The sequence below is a fragment of the Haliotis cracherodii genome, unplaced genomic scaffold (assembly GCF_022045235.1).
Source record: "Haliotis cracherodii isolate W230 unplaced genomic scaffold, xgHalCrac1.p SCAF_3, whole genome shotgun sequence".
Classification (NCBI taxonomy): domain Eukaryota; kingdom Metazoa; phylum Mollusca; class Gastropoda; order Lepetellida; family Haliotidae; genus Haliotis; species Haliotis cracherodii.
Window position 1 is genome coordinate 36,349,379 of NW_027266286.1, and position 17,576 is coordinate 36,366,954.

Below are 17,576 nucleotides of genomic sequence, written 5' to 3' on the forward strand. Positions count from 1 at the left end.
CATGCCAATTTACACTTTTTTTTCTTTTTTTAAAATTTTTTATTCAGTCATTACACATAATACATAAGCACTCGGAGAGCAATACAGTTTTATGAATATTGATCTTTCTCAAAAGGATATGGTACAGAGGAGGCCTAAAGCATAATCCACATCATGGTACAGAAGAGGACATAATCCACATCATGGTACAGATGAAGGCATATTTATGTATAGAATTAAGGAGATGCGGTATTTATGGTACATCAAATTATGTTGCAAACATCAAGTGAATAAGTTATTTTGCAGTTTGAGGAAACAAAGCCCATTTTCTATTAAAGGCAAAGAAGTCGTTTTTTCTACGTGCAATATGATATTCAACGTCATAGATACTTCTTATTGTGTTCTTAAAAGCAACAAAGTCAACATTTTCATTCTTAATACACTGGACAAAGATAAATCTTTTAGCAGCTACAATCAAATGGTTAATTAATACATCAGAGGTACCAAAGAGGAGCTCGTTGTCAGTTATAAGGATTTTTCTATGCAAGATATGAGTCAAGTAAATACAGAAATCTGACCAAAAATTCTTAACAACATGACATTCGATATAAACATGAAAAATATTTTCTTTGTGAGTATGACACATAGAGCACTCGTCGTTATCAATAAGTTTCATTCTTAATAACTCACGTTTAGTAAATATTGCTTTATGAATAAATCTAAACTGGAAATCCCTGAGTTTTGTGTCCCTTAACCCATGGCAATATACACTGAATATTTGTTTCCATGGAAAAGAGCATCCCAGCTGATTTTCCCATTTCAAACAAGATTTAGGGAGAGGGAGGGAATACCCTATCAATTTATTATAAAACACTTTTGTTCCTTTAATAGAACGTGTAAGATCATAAATCCAAGGAGATATTGTGAGATTAGAAGAGGAATGTAGATTTTTATCAATATTTTGTCTCCAACTTCTTGGAATATTAAAAAACATACGGTTATAGTCGAGAAAAGTTCCTTTAAGATCATAAAGTTGTTGTAAACGTGGGAAAGGAATCCATCCGTTTTCATCATACAAGTCTTTTATCGTAACTATACCTTTTTTAAACCAGTCATTAAAAATTAATACTGGTTCTCTAAAATAATGGTTTAACCATATGGGTTGGGAAGCAATTTCTGTTTTTTCTAACTCTTCAAAGTCATATGAATGCATAAAGTCACTCCAGGCTATAAGGGTATCTTTCCAGAACGGATTTACAATTTCCCAATTCTTGTGCAAACTGGCACCTAAAGTGTAGATATGAGCCAGCTGAAAACTAGCAAGGTCATAATTAATGTTTTTTTCACAATATCTTTTTAAACATGAAATTTTTAAAGATGATATAAATTTGGGTATATCAGTCATTTTCAATCCACCTTGACTATAATTCCTTTTCAAATAATCCCTCTTAATCTTATCTCTTTTGCCACTCCAAATAAAGTTAAAAAGAATTCTATTCAATTGATCAATAAAAGCTTTTGATGGATTTGGGAGAGCGGAAAAAATATGTACAAGGGTAGAGAGAATTAAGGTCTTAACAACTGTTATTTTACCCATCAAAGTCAAATTACGTTTTTTCCATTTGCTTAAAATACCATAGATATTTTCAAGGCGTTTTTTAGTGTTGATTACCCAAAGGTCTTTTAAGTCAACATTAAAACATATGCCCAAAACTTCAAAGTTGCCATCATGCCAATCTAGCTTTAAGTTAGGACAAAATCGGACTTTACTACCAGCCATACTGCCTATCCATATTGCTTTGGTTTTTTCAAAGTTCATTTTTAATCCTGAGATTTTGTAAAAAGTTTCAAGTGTATCCATGGCTGATTTTAATGATTTTTCCGAGCCATCTAAAAAAAGTTGGGTGTCGTCAGCATATTGGCCCAATGTGTGTTCAATATCGTGTAGAAGTATACCTTTTATATCTTCATTATTACGAATCATGATACCGAGAATTTCAGCTACGAAAAGAAACAAATAGGGGGAAATTGGGTCACCCTGTCTACAACCTCTTTCATTCATGGAAAATTTAGAGAGGTAGCCATTTTGGACAATACAAGAAGAGGCATTAGATATGAGTATATGTATCCATTTGATCAAATTTGGCCCAAAGCCAAATTTTTCCCGAACGAGGAAAATAAAATCTTTATTCACGGTGTCGAACGCTTTCTCAAAATCAATGAGTATCAACGTACCTTTTTTGTCAAGTCTCTTAGTTTCAAATATGATATCGTAAAGTAATCTAGTATTTTCACTTAAACATCTCCCAGGGATAAATCCTGATTGATTGCAATGAATTAATTTGTTTAAAGATTGCTTGATTCTATTAGTAATACAAGAGCTTAAAATCTTATATAAAGCATTTAATAAAGTAATGGGACGCCAATTTTTTAATCTTTTTCTATCTTTATTTGCTTTTGGAATGCAAGTAATCACGCCCCAGTTCATAGTAGAAGTCAAAGAGTTAGAGTGGTAAGCGTGATTAAAGTATCTCCATATACAGACTCTTATATCTTTCCAGAAAAATTTAAAGAAGTCAATTGGGAAGCCATCAAGACCTGGGCTCTTATTATTTTTCATTGCAAGTGTAGCTTTACCAATTTCGTTTAAGGATAACGGCTGTTCAAAGGCTTGTTGCATATCAATCTCTAGTTTTGGAATTGGAATATTGTTTAACATCAGTCTTGGGTCAATATCTACCGAACTATTTTTTTGGTACAAGTTTCTATAAAATGATTCTTGTTCTTTAATGATGAGAGTTGTATCATTCAGTTCCTCACCTTCACTATTAATCAAAGAGGATATGATATTATTTGTAAAAATTCTATTTTCAAGACGACAAAAGTATTTAGTTGGTTTCTCTCCCTCCTCATACCATTGTAATCTCTTATTAAAAGCATTTATCTTGCTTTCTTCTTCTTTAATTTTTTCATACTCCTTTTTTGATTCAGATAATTTACTTAAAGCTTCTTCAGAAATATTTTGAAAATCCTCTCTAATTTTGTTTTCATATTGGTTTATTTCTTTTTCTAAATCGCCCAATTTCTTTCCTCTTTTCTTTTTTCAAATATAAGGAAAAAGAAATTGTTTTACCTCGCAAATTCATTAAAAAGGTTTCCAAGAATAGGGAATCAGGTATATTCAGTTTTAAATCCAAATCATCAAAAGGAGCAGAATGGTCTGATCTATAAGATGGATGCACATATTGTTGTTTTGTTTCATCTAAAACAGTCGTAACCATATCCACATATTGTTTATTTCTTAAAAGGGAAGTGTTAAATTTAAAATATCCACGGCCCCTATTTTTTATCAGAGAATCATTTAGGCATAAAGAAATAGCCGAATGGTCAGATTTATAACCTGGGAGAATGTCAGCAGCAGAGGATAGGTTCAAAATATCTTCACTAACCAGAAAAAAGTCTAGCCTAGCTTGCTGTCTGGGTTTATGTTTCCACCATGTAAATTTTCTAACAGCTGCATTCTGTTCACGCCAAACATCATATAGGTTAAACTGAGATAAATAGTCTAGAACCGTTTTTCTAGCATTTGGGTTGTTAATATTTTTATAGTTTTCCAGATCTAGAGATTGATCAAGAATGAGGTTCCAATCACCACAAATTATAATCGCTTCATTATCAAGTCCATCAATGGCATTAAAGATATCATGATAAAATTTTGGGTGATCAGAATTAGGACGATATAAAGTAGCTAAGGTCAATCTTATTCTTTTAATTGTTATATCAGCAATTATAAAATTTCCACCATCATCTATCATAACCTTATGAATAGACATTTCAATGGAATTAAAGAGAATAGCCACCCCGCGGGCATTAGACTTGAAGGGAGCGAAAATACACTCAAGGCCCCAGTCATTCCTAAAAATGTTCACTTGATTTTTATCTATATGAATATCTTGAAGGCAGATGACATCAAAATTTCGTTTGCGCCAAATATTAAAAACCTCTTTTCTTTTTAGCTTATCAGCTAAGCCTCTGCAGTTTGCAGATAGGAAGGATAGTTTAGATTGTATAGACATTGCATATTAGAGTTATAGTTTTGACAACAGAATATACAAGGGATACATATCTTGTCTGTGCAATGACTGATTTCTTTGGTTTTATATGAAAATAAAAGAAAAGGAAAGAATAAAAACAAAGAAAGACCGATGTTTGCTGCTCAAGGGTTTTGGAAATTCCTATATTTCCCCGCATAGTTTGGTAACAAGGCCATAATATTATTGATTTATATCAGTAAGTGAACATATGAGGTCATATAAGCATTCATGTAAATCGCATCTCAGTTGCCGACATACAAAGAAAACTAAAGTAACTTACACAGGCGTAATAGAAGATAATACACAAAAACTAGAGGGTATTTTCACACTAGTGTGCGCACAGCGTTTTGAACACAATAGCAAGCATTTAGATAATGTCCACAGAGATGCTGTGAGTAAAAAAAAATAAAAAAAGGAAGCGTGATAAAATCCTCAAGTGTTTTTCCAAATATCCAATAGAAATATAGAAACCCATATAGATCCTATGGGGAAAAAAAAGGAAGCATCATAAAATCCTCAAGTGTCCTCTGAGGGGAAAAAGGAGGCGTCATAGAATCCTCAAGTGTTTTAGGTATATCCAATCAGGATATGGAGACCAAAATCAAAAAGTTAGTCAAAGACTATTTGGATATTGATGAATAAATAGTTGTCTATAACTTGTATACACCGTACTTACACGTAGGGAGATACAAAGCATTCATGTATATAGCATCTCAATTGTAGACATACAAAAGAAACTAAAGTGACTTACACTCCTATGGGTTAATCCATGAATAATCCAGCTGTTAAACACAGGCGTAATAGAAAATAATACACAAACACTAGAGGGTATTTTCACACTAGTGTGCGCACAGCGTTTTGAACACAATAGCAAACATTTAGATGATATCCACATAGATCCTGTGAGGAAAAAAAAGGAAGCGTCATAAAATCCTCAAGTGTTTTTCCAAATATCCAATCAGGGTATAGAAACCCATATAGATCCTATGAGGAAAAAAAGGAAGCATCATAAAATCCTCAAGTGTCCTCTAAGGGGAAAAGGAAGCGTCATAGAATCCTCAAGTGTTTTAGGTATATCCAATCAGGATATGGAGACCAAAATCAAAAAGTTAGACCTAGACTATTTGGATATTGATGAATAAATAGTTGTCTATAACTTGTATACACCGTACTTACACGTAGGGAGATACAAAGCATTCATGTAAATAGCATCTCAATTGCCGACATAAAAAGAAAACTAAAGTGACTTACACTCATATGGGTTAATCCATGAATAATCCAGCTGATAGACACAAGTGTAATAGAAAATAATACACAAACACTAGAGGGTATTTTCACGCTAATGTGCGCATAGCGTTTTGAACACTATAGCAAACATTTGGATGATGTCCACATAGATCCTATGAGGGAAAAAAAAGGAAGCGTCATAACATCCTCAAATGTTTTCGGTATATCCAATCAGGATATGGAGACCAAAATCAGAAAGACAGTCCTAGACTATTTGGATATTGATGAATAAACAAATGTCTATAACTTGTATACACCGTACTTACACGTAGGGAGATACAAAGCACACTTGAAACACCACGAATTTTCACATATCTTGTGGGAAAGAAAAACGAAGCCTCATAAAATCTTCCTGAGAGTTGATTGAACGAGAAAGTCAGTTATTTCTTCACTCTATGTTCTCGTTCACCATAATAGCGCGCCATGGATCATCTTTTCCCCTACGATAGAGCAGAGAGACTTGTGTACCTTTCTCCTGGATCTTAGTGTGGTAGTTGTACTTCCTGCGAATTTCATAAGCCCTGTTAGCGAGCTTTGTTCTGTACTTTTTCAGCACAACCGGAAGGTCTGTGCGAATGGAAATTTTCCTCTGTCTCAGTAGCTTTGAGTTTTTGTAGCTGGAGTCGTAAATTCGTTGACGGTCGCTCATGCTGACGAATCTTACCATGATAGTTTGTGGTTTATCCGGAGGCGAGTATGTCGGGTTGATACGGGGGAGTCTGTGAATTGCGACGAAATTCATTACACTTGCCTCTGGGACGCCCATATCGTGAAAAAGCTCTCTGCACGCTTTTTCCGGGTCTTCGTTGTCTGGGACGCCGTATACAAGAAGATTGCTTTTCCTGTTGCAAACTTTTTGTAAGAGTAATTTCTGTTCGATGTCCTTTCTCAAGTCTTGTAATTCTTCACGCTGGGCTTGTAATTCGTCCTTATTCTTTTGAATATTAGATGAGTTGAAGTCGACAGATTTAACTAATTCGTTCAGTGTTTGACAAATAGGAGCAAGTTCGTTTTTCAGCGTAGCATGAATTTGCTGAGTTTGTGATTGAAGTAAGTCCGTAAAATGGACCTTCATAGTTGTCTCAAGATTTGAAAGTTGCTGCGAATAGGGAATCGAAATGGCTGCCGCCGTGTAGTCATTTCCGTTTTCATGGGTAGGATTTGTTTTCGGATTTTTTTCATTATTAGTGAAAAAAGAGTCCAAATTTCCTGGCTGCAGTGAAGAAGGAGTATTCGTTTCACTTTTGTTACGATTACTTTTTCTAGTACTGGCCATTATCAGTTCAGATTGCTTGGATTCACGCGGAGCTCTTGAGAGAGAGTGTTACCCCATGCGCAGCGCCACCGGAAGTTTACACTTGTCAGAGGGGTACACAAAGTATGCCGTCTGGACTACTGGTCGTCAGACTTTCATATTTCTGGAAGCTACAGTGGCTGAGTGCGTTCGATCGCTGACTTTGTGTGCTGGTGATTAGGTGCCCCACTCTGGCATTGTGGGTTCGAATCCCAGATGGCACTCAACCCAAACAGTACGAACATTTGTACTTTACTAAGAAAGTTTTATCCCAAATACAACATTTGTTATGTCAAAGGTAGTAGTCTTAAAACCTAATTACAATCAGACAATGTCTAAGTTTGACTCAAGTCTCTTAGTAAAGTACAATGTCTTGATTTTGATCCAGAATGGGCCACTAAAAAGGGTGGGGGTATACATATTCCAAGGAATTCTATCCGTCCGTTCTTCTGCCATTCCTTCCAAGAACATTTTTTGTGTGACCTTTAACTTGAAAACTACCACATAGATTCTTTTCAAACTTGGTGAACACCTCTTATACATGTAAGAGAGGTGCAGTGCAAAGTACTTAAACATTTGTGCGATCTATCACTAGGAAACTACTTTGTGGATTATTTTTAAATTTATGGAACAGTTTCCCTACTAATAGAAGAGGTGCAGTGACAAGTTTCATTTTGATACGTATAATTTCTGAAATACCTGATTTTCCACCTGTTTTGAACTCAATTATTTTGATTTTTTTGTTACCTCAGACAGAGACCATATAATATTATATGGTCTCTGCCTCAGATTTGTGCAATCTATAACTTAAAACATGCTTCATGGATTTGTCTTCAATTGGGGGTACAGTTTCTATTCCACAATAGGAGGTGCAGTGCAAAGTTTGGTTTCAATAAGTGGATTTCCTTGACAGTACATCTGACCTTTAATATTAGAGGCAATTATTTGGAGGGACATATGTCGTAAATAAACCAAATATGACAGCCCTTGGTCGAATTCAAAGTAACAACAAAAATACAGCATATGATACTTATTATATATAGGTCACCATCACCTACTACTATTATCACAAGATTATCAGCAATTATCACACATAATTATTCAATTCATGTAAATACATGAATGCACATTTAACTTAATTTGAGTTGAAAAATGGCAAACATATAATTATATATACTAGGTTTAAGCTAAGTCAAAGACATACTAACTGTACCTTGACATACACACTCATTGACTTAATTGCTGTCATGGCAGCACTAGTTAAAATCAGTAATTTTGAAATCACATGTAAGTGACACCATTACATGGATGATCCATGCAAATCTTAAACCTTAATATACCTTGCCTTGCAGTTTCAAGGATACATGTCAACTATGAAAAGATTTATATCATATATACTGAACCGCAAAAGAAACGCAAGATTGTAAAATATAAATTATTTATGGTAAAATGCAGAAAATATATGTCAAGACTGTAGGTGTGAATATTCCGTGATGCCCTGATGCGTTTGTGAGACAAACATTCCATCGAACGGTACAATGAGGCCTGAAATTAGTCGCCACAACGCAGCCTTGTCCAAGGCCATGGGTGACAGTTACCATGCTTTGCCGTGGACACCAACATTACATGGATGATCCATGCAAATCTTAAACCTTAATATACCTTGCCTTGCAGTTTCAAGGATACATGTCAACTATGAAAAGATTTATATCATAAATACTGAACCACAAAAGAAACGCAACATTGTAAAATATAAATTTTATATGGTAAAATGCAGAAAATATATGTCAAGACTGTAGGTGTGAATATTCCGTGACGTCCTGATGCGTTTGTGAGACAAACATTCTATCGAACGGTACAATGAGGCCTGAAATTAGTCGCCACAACGCAGCCTTGTCCAAGGCCGTGGGTGACAGTTACCATGCTTTGCCATGGACACCAACATGCACGTGTAACTCATGGAGGCTATGGGTATAAAAATCAACTTGAACTGCCTTTCTGGCACTCGTAATTTTGAAGCGGCAGGTATGCCTCGATTATCCACACAACAGAGAGAACAAGCGATCGGTCGATTACAAGCTGGACAACGGTCCCAGGTTGTGGCCAACACTTTCAATGTTCACTTTAGCACCATCCACCACCTGCAGCAGCGCTACAACATCACAAACAGTACTGCGGACCGCGCCCGACGTGGACGCCCCCAAGTGACCACGCCCAGGCAGGATCGGTTCATCCACCGCCAACACCAACGGGATCGCTTCAGACCAGCCAGTGTGACAGCTTGAAACTCCATTGGCACTAGAGGGCGACCGATCAGTGACGATACGGTACGACGTCGGCTGACTAGCAACAACCTGTATTGCCGTCGGCCCGCTTGAGTGCCCATCCTCACCGCCCGCCACCGCCAGGCACGGCTGCAATGGGCTACACAACACCGACATTGGCGGCATCAACAATGGAGGACAATTGTCTTCTCTGATGAGAACCGGTATTGTGGATCCATGTCTGATGGGAGAGTGAGGGTGTTGAGAAGGAGGGGTGAACACTGTAGGGACCATTGTGTCGTGGAAAGAGACCCGTGGGGTGGTCAGAGCAACAACATTGTTTGGGGTGCTATAGGCCTGAACCAGAGAATTGGCCCTCATGTGTTTCACAATATTGGCGCTGGCAGGGGGAATGGCATCACAGCGCAACGCTACATTGACCAGATCCTGAGACCTTACATCGTTCCCTACTTCGCACGTCACCAGAACCACGTGTTCCAGCGGGACAATGCGCGTCCCCACATGGCCAGGCTCACCAGGAACTTCCTGCACCAGCACAACATCCAAACCATGCCATGGCCAGCTATGAGCTCGGATTTAAACCCGATCAAGCACCTGTGGGATGAAATACAGAGACGGCTGAACCAGGTGGTACCAACACCAAGAACTCGTGCTGATCTGGAGGCAGCTTTCGTCAGGGTGTAGGCACAGGTGCCTATGGCCTTCGTGAACCGCCTGCTACACTCCATGTACCGTAGGTTTATGGCTGTGTTGAACACCCAGGGAGGGCATACGAGGTACTGACATTTCCCACCCCACCATTTCCATGTGAGTGATCGGCTCAAAGCAAGAACTTGCAAGAACGTTCCATGGACTGTGGTCAATGTGCATGCAAAACATGAACTGTCTAAGACTTATCATAATTGACCTCTCTGTCGCTTTGTGAATAAACCACATTTCACAGTCACACAGTACTCGCGTTTCTTTTGCGGTTCAGTATATATACACATAAAAACTGTACAAGTCTATTCTAATACATATGGACATATTTGTCTTGATTAACATGTTCTGGAACTAAGTACAAAGGGTTAATCTTGTAATCATTCAGCTTGATCAGAGTCCATCTCCCCTGCTGCAGTCCGGAGTATTTTCTAAACTTCATCTTCTTATGGAAAGCCAGCTGTTGATGTGCCTTGCGATTCTGTCACTGCATCCATACTCTCCATAAATGGCACATAATGAAATCTGCAACAAACAGATAATTTATAACACAGATATAAAAATAGAAAATCCCTGTCACCACTATATCCTGAATGCCATAAAACTTCTAACATACAAGGATTTAGCTGGGTCCATCTATTTTTCAAGTCCAACTGACTCTCAGTAATAATAATTGAGGGTGTTCAAGGCATGAACATGGTGATACAGGTTGGATACTTATTTCACTTGATTTCCAAGAATGTTATTCATGTCATATCACTGCTCATAAGCCTGATAAGCTATTAATAAGCTATAAAAGATGAAAAGCTTAAAGAAAAACAACCATTAACATAGCTGCAAACAGCGATGTCGGGCTCTATGTTTTCCAAAAGCACCGAGTCATTTAGTTTCAGCCTACTTGAATCCACTTTATAGATACAGTGCACATGAGTATTATATAATTAATAATTAGATATTTCACTGGTCCATTTTGACGAAATTGGTGGACATCCTTGGGTGTTGCTAACCCATTTCAGTGTTCGTTCATATTCGAATCCTCAAATGGTTGGCTTGTACCAATACCATAAAAATTAAGGCATCGCTTGCGGCATATCACCGCTATTGAAATGGCATGTGCAGGAGTGTCCCAGGGTGTTCTAAACCCATTTCAGACCTTGACCATGTTCCAATCCCTGAATTGTTTTCTTGTACCAACACTGTCAAAGATTAAGCACTGGTTGTGGCATATCAATGCTACGACATTGGCATGTTCCGGAGAATCCAAGGGTGTTCTAAGCACATTTCTGACCTTGACCATGTTCAAATCCTCACATGGTTTGCTTGTACCAATGCCGTCAAAAGATAGTCATCGCCTACAGAACATTGTCACTACGAAATTGGCATGTGCCGGAGTGTCACAGGGCTACTTAACTCATTTCCAACCTCGACCATGTTTGAATCCTTTATATGGTTTGCTTGTGCCAACGTTGTCTAATGTATGCAGTGCTTGCGGGTCATCACCACTATAAAAATTGAAGGTTCAGTGGTGTACCAGATCTTCTAAACCCATTTCAGACTTCAACCATGTCCGAATCCTCAAAGGGGTTGCTTGTACCAATGCCGTCAAATGTAAGGAACCGCTTGTGAGGCATCACCAGTATGAAATTGACATGTGCAAGGGTGTCCCATGGTGTTTCAACCAATTTTCAACTTCGACCAAGTTCGAATTCTCAAATGGTTTGCTTGTACCAATGCCCTCAAACATAAGGAACCGCTTGCAAGACATCACCACAAGTGTCCCAGTGCGTTCTTAACCCATGTTTGACCACGACCACATTCGAATTTTCAAATGTAGCCACTGGTTGCAGACATCGCCGCTATGACATTTGCATGTGCTGGGTGTCCAAGGCTGTTCTAAACCCTTGAATCATGTTCGAATCTACAAAGGGTTTGCTTGTACCAATTCTGTCAACATATGGCCACCGTTTGCAGGACATCACCGATAGTTATTTTTTGGTTATCTGCCCTTGGTCGTTGGGCCTATGGCCTTGGGATTTTAGTGGTATCTGCTTCAGGACATTGGGAATCTTTGTGCAAATTTTGAAGAGATTCTGGGCGCTGGTTCTTGAGTTATGATTGGAACAAAAAACGCAGGAATAACAATACAGAATAAATATAGCTGCGGGCAGCGATGCGGGCTCTATGATTTCTAGAAGCACTGAGTCATTCAGTTTCAGCCTACTTGAATCCACTTTATAATACAGTGAAGTATTGTACAGAGTATTGTATAATGTAATTAATAATTTGATATTTCTCTGACTTCTTCTTTGATAGGCATTAAGAAGTTGGAGTACTAAGTAAGGATAAGAATTTATGGATGAACAACTTCTTTATTACAATTAAGAGTGATGTTTTGGTGTAGGTTCTATCACCGTTATCAAGCAAGTGATATAAGAGTGTGGTTGACAAGTATCTATACAAGTAGGAGGCAATGTTTACACAGAAGAGTAGATATTGTTATACTGGAGTAGAGAAGCCTGTTATGTACACACAAGGGCAGTGATGACAATTGTCGATGAAGTCAGTTGCATAAACAAAGGATGAAGCCATTAATATAAACAACGGGATTATGGCTGATTGGGGTCTTTGATGAGTTGATGGTACGCCGGGGGTTATCAAAATCAAAATCAAATATGGCCGCAACTAATAACTATATATCAATGTTTGATGTGTTATGTCTGAAGACAAATCTCAGAAAGTTTGGTAGCATTTCATGTGGTGGATTCAGAGTCGTATGCTTTTGAAGACCTGTGTACCAAAAACACACTGTGAAAACCCTGAATCCAATATGGCTGCCAAACCATTTGGCCAATGGTCAAAGTTAAAGAACAAAAGATGTCAAACACCTAATGCAGCAGGCACATGTAGCGTGTGAAAGGAATCGGACCAGCAGTTTCCGAGCAAGAGGGCAAATTACATCTCATGCCAATAAGTCATTTAGTTCCATCCAACTTGAATCAACTTTTTAAATGCAGTGCACATGAGTATGCTATAGTGTAATTTATTACTTGATATGTCATAAGTCCGTCTTGACAAAATTGGCGGGAGCCAGAGCATTCTTGGGTGTTCTTAACCCATTCCAGTCCCTGTTCATATTCGAATCCTCAAAAGGTTTCCGTGTAGCAATGCCGCCCAAAGTAAAGTCCCTTAGATAAGAGCCTTAATAATAAATCGAACGATTACAAATGGACAATATGATTACAATAATAATCCAGACGATCCCCCTCTTCATACACACACCAAATTTGGTCGAAATCGGACCAGTAGCTTCCGAGTTACAAGTGTTCAAAGGTCTGCTATTCAGAGGTCTGCTGTACGGCAGTTTGTGGCAGGGTCTCAGTTTTGGTTTGGTTTTGGTTTGGTTTGTTGTTTTACGCCGCACTCAGCAATATTCAAGCTATATTACGGCGGTCTGTAAATAATCGAGTCTGGACCAGACAATCCAGTAACTGACATCATGAACATCAATCCACGCAATTGGGATCGATGACATGCATCAACCAAGTCAGTGAGCCTGACCACCCGATCCCGTTAGCCGCCTTTTACGACAAGCGTATTCGCCTTTTACGGAAAGCATGGGTTGCTGAAGACCTATTCTACCCCGGATCTTCACGGGTCGGGTCTCAGTTAGTGGCAGGGTGGCAGTAAGTGGCAGGGGGTCAAATCGTCTGGGAGAAAAATGAGCGTAGCTCCCTTGTTCATTGAGCTACAGTTAAACGGATTAGTGTTCTGAGTTTTCGCCGGGACTCCAGGTTATTGTTGCATTGCTTAGACAAAGTGCTGAACCTGTTTCCAACCTTGTCCATGTTCGAATTCGCATATGCTTTGCTTGTACCAATGCCGTCAAAAATAAGGAAACGCTTGCGAGACATCGCCCCTACGACATTGATGTGTCCCAGAAGATCCCGGGATGATCTACACCCATTTCAGACGCCGTCCATGTTCGAATCCAAATATGGTTTGCTTGTACCAACCCCGTCAAATGCAAGGAACTGCTTGTGAGACATCACCACATGTGTCCCAGTGAGTTTTTAACCCACGTTTGACTTCGACCATGTTCGAATCCTCAAATGGTTTGCTTGTACCAACGCCGTCAAATGTAAGGAACTGCTTGTGAGACATCACCACAACAAAATTGAAATGTGTATGGGTGTTCCATGTGGTTTAACCAATTTCCGACTTCGACCATGTTCGAATCCTCAAAAGGAACCGCTTACGAGACATCACCACATGTGTCCCAGTGAGTTTTTAACCCATTTCTGACCTCGAATCCTCATGTTCGAATCCTTACATGGTTTGCTTGTGCCAACGCCGTCTAATGTATGCAGCGCTTGTGGGACATCGCCGCTACGAAATTGATGGTTCCAGGGCGTACCAGGATATTCTTAACCCATTTCTGACTTTGACCATGTTCGAATCCTCAAATGGTTTGCTTGAACCAACTTCATCAAAATATTGTCATTAGTGTCCCAGGGTGTTCTAAACCAATTTCTGACTTCGACCATGTTCGAATCCTCAAATGGTTTGCTTGTACCAACGTCGTAAATCATAGTCATCGCAGGCAGGCTGGACATCACCGCAAGAAATTGGCCTGTTCTGGGGGTGTCGGGGGGCACAGGGGGTACGGTAGCATTTGGCAATTGGGAAATAAAGTAGCAGGTCAGGGAGCCTGACCACCCAATCTAGATAGTCGCCTCTCAAGACAAGCATGGGTTGCTAAAGACCAATTCTAACCCTAATCTTCAAGAGTAGTCTACAGTCAAAGGGAAATAATCCTACCTAGATTTTACGAGGCTTCATTCTTAGTATTTTTGAAATAAATAATCACATATTACCACCAAGCAGTGTTACTTTTAGCATGCAACCAAGAACACAAAATGAAGTACATATGTGAAACTAACTTCATGCAAACTTTCAATAGTTTCTTTAAAGAACCTTACAAGATATGATCTTTAAAGTAAAATTTCGGTGATGAAAATCAAAATCAAATTTGGCCGCAACTATCAAAGATGGCCAATGACAGCTATTAGAACATTGATTTGTTGTGTATGGAGACAATTCTCAGAAAGTTTGGAAGCATTTGATTCAGCGGATTCAGAGTTCCATGCTTTTGAAGACATGTACCCCCAAAACACTGGGAAAACCTTGAATTCAATATGGCTGCCAAACCATGTGACCAATGGCCAAAGTCAAAGCACAAAAAATGGCAGGCACCTAAAGCAGCAGACACATGCCAATTGTGAAAGTAATTGGACAAGCGGTTTGGGAGCAATAGGCCAACATAAATGTTAACAAAAATCTTGTTTTTTGGTTATCTGCCCTTGGTCTTTGGGCCTATGGCCTTGGGATTTTTGTGGTATCTGCTTCAGGACATTGGGAATCTTGGTGCCAAGTTGAAGAGATTCTGAGCTGTAGTTCTTGAGTTATGATTGGAACAAAAAACGCCAGAATAATAATAATAATAATAATAATAATAATAATAATAATAATAATAATAATAAATAAATAATAATAATAATAATAATAATAATAATAAATCGAACGATTACAATAGGTCTCTTGCCTTTCAGAATAATAAAGAATACTACTACTACTACTACTACTACTACTAATAATAATAATAATAAATCGAACGATTACAATAGGTCTCTTGCCTTTCAGGCATAGAGCCCTAATAATAATAATAATAATAATAATAAATAATAATAATAATAAATCGAACGATTACAATAGGTCTCTTGCCTTTCAGGCATAGAGCCCTAATAATAAATCGAACAATTACAATAGGGCTCTTGCCTTGTAGGCAGGGAGCCATAATAATAAATATAGATGCGGGCAGCGATGTCGGGCTCTATGATTTCTAGAATTACTGAGTCATTCGGTTTCAGCCTACTCGAATCCGCTTTATAATACAGTGCATAAGAGAATTGTACAATGTAATCAATAATTTGATATTTCACTGATTTCTTCTTTGATAGGCATTTAGAAGTTGGAGTACTAAGTAAGGATAAGAATTTATGGATGAACAACTTTTTTATTACAATTAAGAGTGACGTTTCGGTGTACTTACTTACTTACTTATATTGGAGATTTTACGTGCACTTTCCGACTGCAGCGTATTTCGCACACGGGCCCGGCCAAGCCATTTAATGTGTTTCCGAAAAGGGAAAAAAGTTGTTTGGCAATACAGTAGGGGTGTTTTAGTGGTTGCTTATATAGAATTTTGGAAATTTTGAGATTTGGAAAAAATGCCAAGAGGGTTTGGGGGGCGATCTAAGGGACCTGAGTATGGAAGTTTGTTAGTTTGATTATGTGTTTTGGTTTTGGTAGTTTATTGGGGTTTTAAATGCGATTTATTAGTCCTGTTTTGATTAAGTATACGCCTAAGGCTTTGAATTTTTCTATTTTATTTTGTGGTTTTAGGATTGCTTCTAGAGTAAGAGCCTTATTTGGATTTAGGGTGGTTTGTAGTAAAGTTCAGTGTGTTAGGTAGTGGGTGCAGTGTATGAGTGCGTGTTCTGGGGTTTCTTGTTGTTTGCAATGTGGGCAGGTTCCTGTTACATGTTTTCTTATTATTTTGAGGTGGTTATTTAGGTTGGTATGTCCTGTTTGGAGTTTAGTGATTACTCTGTCGATTTCTTTGGACGGATAAAGAATTTTTGGTTTGGTTAGGGTTTTTTTGAGAACCTTTTTGATTTGGCTATTTGAGTTTTGATATAGGTTATGCCATTTTTTTGTGATTTTTTGTTTGTTGACACTTTTCATTTCTGATTTGGAGATGGGTAGGTTTAAGCTTATTTCTGGGATTTGAAGGGAAAGTTTAGCTGCTTTATCAGCGTTTTCATTGCCGTATATTCCTACGTTGGCGGGGATCCAAATGAATACTATTTGTTTGCCTGCCTTAGTTAAATCGTTTGAGCTTTTTAGTATTTGATTTATTAGTTCAGGGCATTTTTTGGTGTTTTTATTTTGGAGGGCTTGTAGTCCACTGAGCGAGTCGGTAAGTATTAGGAGTTTTTGTTGTTTTTTAGATTGTTGATTATGAAGGGCTGAGGCCATGCCCATTAGTTCGGCCATGAATATTGATTGATTGTTTGGGAGTCGGTAGGATTGTGTGGCTTTAGTTGGTTGTGTGATGAGGACTCCGAAACCTGTGTGTTTGGAGATCGGATCTGAGGATCTGTCTGTGTAAATGTGACACCAATTTGGCCAATTTTCATGCATGTATGCTAGTGTGATGGTTTTTGCTATGTTTGGGTTTGTTTGTTTATTTATTGTGCTAGCTAGTGTTATGTCTATTTGGGTATTTTAAGTTTTGGTGTGAAGATATTTGATTTTTTACAGTTTTGTTTAAGATTGTTTATTTGGTGTTCATTTGAGTAATTGGTTATTCTTTGGGATATTGGAGTAAGTAGAGGGTGTTCTCGAGCTAGGGCTTGGTTTATGGGGCTGATATTTTTGTTTATTAGGTTTTGGATTAGGGGGTTGGATTGAGACGCGGCCCAGAAATTTAGGGTTAATTGTTCCCTACGTAGATTTAGTGGCATTTCTCCTGTTTAGGCCTGGAGTGAAGTGTAGGAGTTGCGGTTGTTATTAGTTTTAGAGCCTGATATTGGATTGAGTCTAGTTTTTTGCTTAGGGATTGGTTTAGGGTGTCGTATATGGCACATCCGTAGTCTATTTTAGATCTAATTAGTGATATATAGAGTGAGGGGAGGGTGTCTTTGGAGGCCCCCCAGTTTGAGCCAGTTAGGCATCTTAGCGTATTTAGATCTTTGCTACATTTAGTTATTAAATTATTTATGTGAGTGTCAATGAGTGTGAGATGTTCATCGAAAATTAGTCCTAAGAATTTGGTTTGTTTTAGGAATTGGATTGGTTTGTTGTTTAGCTGGAGTT

General features: G+C 38.2%; 1 protein-coding gene across 1 annotated transcript in view; it reads right to left on the reverse strand.

The window, feature by feature from the left end:
• Positions 1-9,028: 9,028 nt before the first annotated feature.
• The window catches only part of LOC139474145 (EF-hand calcium-binding domain-containing protein 6-like), a 538,680-nt gene continuing 530,132 nt past the window's right edge, over positions 9,029-17,576 (reverse strand). The window contains exon 14 of the mRNA XM_071257029.1: positions 9,029-10,163. Within this exon, the coding sequence (XP_071113130.1) occupies positions 10,085-10,163 (79 nt within the window). The 3' untranslated portion in view covers positions 9,029-10,084. The remainder of the gene's footprint in view (positions 10,164-17,576) is intronic.